This window comes from Aegilops tauschii, chromosome 7 (genome assembly GCF_002575655.3).
Source record: "Aegilops tauschii subsp. strangulata cultivar AL8/78 chromosome 7, Aet v6.0, whole genome shotgun sequence".
Classification (NCBI taxonomy): domain Eukaryota; kingdom Viridiplantae; phylum Streptophyta; class Magnoliopsida; order Poales; family Poaceae; genus Aegilops; species Aegilops tauschii.
The window spans coordinates 216,757,224-216,762,601 of NC_053041.3; the positions used below are offsets into that span (position 1 = coordinate 216,757,224).

At 43.1% G+C, this 5,378-nt stretch overlaps 1 protein-coding gene across 4 annotated transcripts; it reads right to left on the reverse strand.

The window, feature by feature from the left end:
- Nucleotides 1-827: 827 nt before the first annotated feature.
- LOC109773457 (uncharacterized) lies at nucleotides 828-5,022 on the reverse strand. Of its 4 annotated transcripts, XM_045231661.2 has the most exons (6): nucleotides 4,393-4,884; nucleotides 4,128-4,231; nucleotides 3,920-4,004; nucleotides 3,740-3,831; nucleotides 3,540-3,647; nucleotides 828-1,111 (listed from the first exon to the last, which is right to left on the reverse strand). In XM_045231661.2, exons 1-5 carry the CDS (start codon nucleotides 4,458-4,460, stop codon nucleotides 3,577-3,579), a joined length of 420 nt encoding a protein of 139 aa, XP_045087596.1. In that variant the 5' UTR covers nucleotides 4,461-4,884; the 3' UTR covers nucleotides 828-1,111; nucleotides 3,540-3,576. The 4 variants fall into 4 exon arrangements, 2 of the variants coding, with proteins under 2 accessions (XP_045087596.1, XP_045087595.1); XR_006666801.2 differs by lacking the exon at nucleotides 3,920-4,004 and having other exon boundaries at nucleotides 4,393-5,022; XM_045231660.2 differs by having other exon boundaries at nucleotides 828-3,647.
- Between the last annotated feature and the right edge of the window lie 356 nt (nucleotides 5,023-5,378).

The window sequence follows — 5,378 nt, forward strand, 5'->3', positions numbered from 1 at the left end:
ACGGTTTCTAGAAAGTAGGCGTGTTCGATCAACTAACAATCACACACGGCTTCCGGCAGCGAACTGTTTGCGTTAGGCCAACTTACACAAACGTTTCCACACAAAGAACTGTGTGTGATATACATACCTACGGAAATGTTTTTCTAGGATTCACCGTGTGGGATGTACATATCTACGGAAATGATTTTCTGGGATTCACCGTGTGGGATGTACATACCTACGGAAATGATTTTCTGGGATTCACCGTGTGGGATGTACATACCTACGGAAATGATTTTCTGGGATTCACCGTGTGGGATATACATACCTACGGAAATGATTGGGTTTCGATGCCTCGTCCGATTGCACACGGCCCCAGCCTGGGTCCCAGGAGGGCCTATCCCCGACGATTTCTGGGTCGTGTGAGAAGGACCCCCCAATCGCCCACACTCACTTGGCGACGGTTCCAAATGCCGTCGCGGAAAGGGGTTAAAAACCGTTTGTTTAGCATGTCGCTATACCAATGTTTCCTCGCATACTTGCTATTGTACTTGATCGTTACTGTTTGAAGACTTTAACTGAAGACTTTCTCAGTTTCATCAATCATATTTCTTCAGTCATCTTGTCTTCCGCCTGCTTATCCTATCCTATTTACACACTACTTGTGCTTTGTGTATGTTTCATTTCATCATGATGACCATGATACTACTTTGTTATGCATGCACCTGAATACTTTATCCGCTGCTTGTATTTTGTCACTTAGCAAATTCCTCAAGTAGTATTTCCTCAGTGACGAATTTGTTAAAATCGCCTATTCGCCCCCTCTAGTCGATATAACGCACTTTCAATATTCAATACTGGTGTATGGTAGGGGGAAGAAAATGTCTAAGGATACAACAATAGGAGCGTAATAAGTAACATTTTGCTTCTGTCTAACGTATCAGCACACCATGCCCTTTATTTACTCTAGGAATATCTCGTACTCTCTAGCTATTTTCTAAGTGCAGGCCCATTGATCCGAGTAAGCCGCTTCTTCAATATTGAAGAGAGAAGTTTGAGGCTGTCATGCCCACTGTTGAAATTAGACTTGGCATTATTCTGTAGGGAACTTGGGCCACAGAATATCCTGGATCTGTCACAAGACAAACATCAGTGTTAAGCAAGGACTACAGTAGAAGTAGCTAGAGATAATAAACAGAATAAAGGGCTATCTTTCTATAAAATGTATTTTTCGCTATGAACAAGATTTGTTTAACTCGAATTAAATGCCAAGGAGTTAGAGAGCATGATATAATAAGTTCAAGAGAATGATTTGATGTTGCTATTCAACTATTGAATAGATATTGAAGGCACATTACATAGAGTCCTGGATTTTACATCTCTGAAAGTAGGCGCATCGAGAAAGTGATAATTATCCAATTAATTAAACCATTATTCTAAGAAAATATTAGACATTGCCTCATATATACCAACGGGAGTAACATTCTATTAGTTAGAAATCGTTGTGCTGACAGCTATTTAACACGTGCTTTTTTAGAACGCACTAAGACCATATATAGGATGCAGACCATTCTCTTGCCAATGTCTAGAATAGCCCATCTACGCAAGTCCTAATAGTATGCTCCTACAGTATTCTGCTTACAAAAACCTACATGTGTATGTTCCCAATAGGAATGGATATAGATTATGCTTACAAAAATGCTACACTCTAACACTTCCACTAGAGCACAATTCAACTCCCACAATCAGTAATCAACATGAAAACTTAAGAAACAAAAAGTTTGTTTGACAGAAATCAATGTTGAGGAAAGCGTTAAGCATAAGCGAAGCGACAGGCTGACGCTTAGAGCAATGGGCGCTTAACCATTTATAAAAATAAAACTGCAGGTTTTGGAGGTTGTAGACTAAGAATTAAACTGAGTAGACGATGCAGGACCTTGGGAAAGTTGGTCACATATTTCCTGAATGTGTATTGGCCTATTTTACCATGATAGCATAGAATGGCACTGAGAGTAATCCTTAAGCACTAATATTGGCTCTCAAGTTTCTCCTACGTGTATATTCAGTTTTGAAACATGCACATACCAGAAGGAATCCATGGTAGAATAAACCGAGAATTAAAAATCTGAGCATCCTTTGAACCTACTAATGAACACTACCTGGGCACTATGCAAAGAGACAAAAGAAAAGGCATTAATCAATTTCTAGGTGTGCCAACTTGTAGTGTTATCCTTCATATGCCAATCTCATACGCTCTAATTTAGCCAATACATACCAAAGCATTTTAGTTTGACTTGTTTTAGTTTTGCATAAAGCAGGCAATTAACACAATGTTGGCCGCCGTATCTTGCTCATCGTCTTCTCTTTTTTCGGCAACTGTCACAAGCCACAACAACACGAACAGAACTATCCTTTGGCACATGAAAATACAAGCAAATATTGAACCTGCTCTACAGTATAAGAGGGCTCAGTTATCACCTCAGCTCACCTGGGAAGCAACACTCTGACTACATGTATGCCTTATTCTCCAAATATACAGATAGGAAAAAGGCAAAGTTCAACAATGCCTTAATAGTATTCATGGACATCACAAATCATTGGTCAGTGCACAAACTATACAGAAAACAAAAAGGAACAAAACATAGCTAGGCTTTTACACCTAAATGGAATTGTCAAACGCAGAAATAACACGATCCGTTTTTCTCCAAATGTACAGATAGGAAAAAGGCAGAAGTAATAGACATTACGCATTGCGGTGACACGTTACCCAAGCTCATGGCATGAGCTAAGACGATCTAGAAATGGTCAAATATATATAGCATAGCTAGCAGAGCTCATTCACAACTCTGTTGGTTTGGACAGAGTCCAAGTTCAGGCGTACTGCAAATCCATCAGTGAGAGCTTGAAGCAGAGCAATGTGTCAAACAACATTGTAAGTCAAACATCAGTGTCTCCATATGTACTTAGAAAACAATTCCCTTGGAAAAAGTGGAGAATCCATAAGCAAAGAGGACTTCATTTCTAGATTCTAAATTAACCAATGAACTACAAATCAAGAGTGGCTGTACCTGAGCACTAAATTGGCAGCCTGCACGCTTGTGTTTCACTAAATTTTGTTCCTATTATTCTGAATACGGAAACAACTTTGGATTTAGCTACGCCTGTAAAAAACTTGGCGACGATAAGTAGCAACCTTGCAGTTCCTAGACCATATGGAACAAAGGGGAGCCATGGTAAACAACAGGCGACAAACACGAGGACGAACAAAGCACAACGCCCCGGCTGAACCCGGGTTTATCAATACCATCAGCAAACAAATAAACAACATGCCAATACATAGAGGAAGTAAAACGAAACATCTAACATCATGAATCATGGCCTACTTCAATTAAAAAAAAAAACATGCAACATATCCGCACAAAAGACCGCATTCGAATGGATGAACATGCAAAAACACATAGGTTGACCTTGGCTTCAATGTGGAAAACAATAATTTTACCACTCAACAGTCATCTTTATGAAATTTATTAATTAATATTCATCAAGTAAACAACAATTACCATAACCCTGCTGACAACTATGCTTCAACTTTCATAATCAGAAAGTAAAAATCTTGAAGGCGGACAACTTTATGTTAACAACAATTACCATACCCCCTCTGTTGTATGCTGCAGCACATCAAAAGAAATTTGTGAGTTAAAAGGCACACCTGTTGATTCCAGATTCAAGAAAGCAGGGACTATGGCAAAAACTCACATACCAAATTTCTTACAGATATATTGGCAGCTTGTCGTTTGTGCTTCTTTCCTAGTTCCTCCCACTACAAGCTCATCAACAGAAAACACTTGCTTTCTGCAAGATAGAAGTAGAACAATGAGAGAATTTCTGCATAAGGTAGACCCAGAAATTAAGGAGGCAGCAAATGGCCTTAGATTTACACCTGAACCATTTGAAGAAATCATGGAACATACACAACATGATAACTACCACCATCGGGCCCTCCAAACTGAACATATTTGATGGGACTGCATATTCTCTTTTTACGGAATCAAGACTATATATGCAACACACCTAATAATATTGTGTAGCGAACAAAGAAAATCTGTGGCAGACAAGTCGATCCTTGTCCCACTGAGACGGAGGCATACCTCGAAGGAGAAAATTTGCACAGCCTAGCCACACACTCTTGCTCCATGTCCCTATCTCTGTTGCGGTTGCACACTCCCTCTTTGCTGAACCATTTGTATCCAATCTGCAAATCAAAGAATACAAAGGCCTCAGTGACCACTTTAGATCAAATTGCATTGCTAGAGGCTATACAATTGATGAGACAAAGTGGCGCCCCTGCAACCGACGCCCTCATCAATGAGACAAAGTGGGGGCGAGAGAGAGGATGTAGAGGCAAAGCTGAACCTTCTCGAGCTTCTTGCTCCTGCTTCTCTGGTCGGCAACCTTCCCTCAACCGCCGACCCCATCCACATCAGTCGCTCCACCAACCCCTGCTGCTTTCCTTCGTAGGCTTAGACTCGCCAAGGCCTTCTTCCTTTCCCTGACTTGGGAGATTCATGCGGCAGCAGCGGCCACGGACAAGGGAGGGAGAGGACTGGTCGACGTAGTGATGAGGGAGGGAGGGGACTGGTGGACGTAGTGACGAGGGAGGGAGGAGGGAGGAGGAAGGAGAAGAAGGGGCGCGGGCGACAACGCTGCGAGGAGGAGGCGCCGTCGGGTTGGGAAGCCCTCATGACAACCCCAACTTGAAGACCCGCACTCCCCTGTTCTCCGACGGCGACGACCTACGCGCGAGCGATGGGAAGGCGAGGAGGAGAAAGAGGCGAGGTGGTGGAGGAGCAACAGTAGGCGGCGGGGCTCCTAGGGCGACGAGGGAGGAGAGGAAGGGAGTGAGGCGGCAGACGAGGGAAGGAGGAGGAGCGAGGAGTGAGGGGCGTGGGGGATGTGGATTGGGGCTAGGGTTGCGAGGTTGCCCAATGGGCTCTGCGGCAGGAGCAACCAACCACACCCTTCGATTCCACACCCAGCCAACACAAAACGACCCCACCTACAAATGGGCCCACCGGTCATATAGGCATGAAACTAATAATGAGGTGAAACAGGCATTCAAGATCAAGCGACTGAGAGGAGAGGAGGTGGGAAATTTACAGCGATAGGAGGACAACGAATGCATTGCATCGCGGGTAGGGCCGGAAAAAAAGCTCGAAGCTCGCGAGCTAAACGAGCAGCTGGTGACTCGGCTTGAATTGACTCGAGCTCGAAGAATAACGAGTCGAGCCGAGCTTTAGTTTAAGATCATTTATAGACCAAGTTAAATAAGTCAATCTCACGAGTACTCGTGTAACTCGTTAGGCTCGGTACAAAAGATCAGCCACTCCCAATACAAAAAA

Excerpts from the sequence above, each read along its gene's own strand:
- LOC109773457 (XM_045231661.2), bottom strand. The coding sequence starts at position 4,460 with ATGTGGATGGGGTCGGCGGTTGAGGGAAGGTTGCCGACCAGAGAAGCA. Across the intron at positions 4,232-4,392 it reads GGAGCAAGAAGCTCGAGAAG|ATTGGATACAAATGGTTCAG; the intron begins GTTCAGCTTTGC and ends TTTGATTTGCAG. Across the intron at positions 3,832-3,919 it reads GATTTCTTCAAATGGTTCAG|AAAGCAAGTGTTTTCTGTTG; the intron begins GTGTAAATCTAA and ends TCTATCTTGCAG.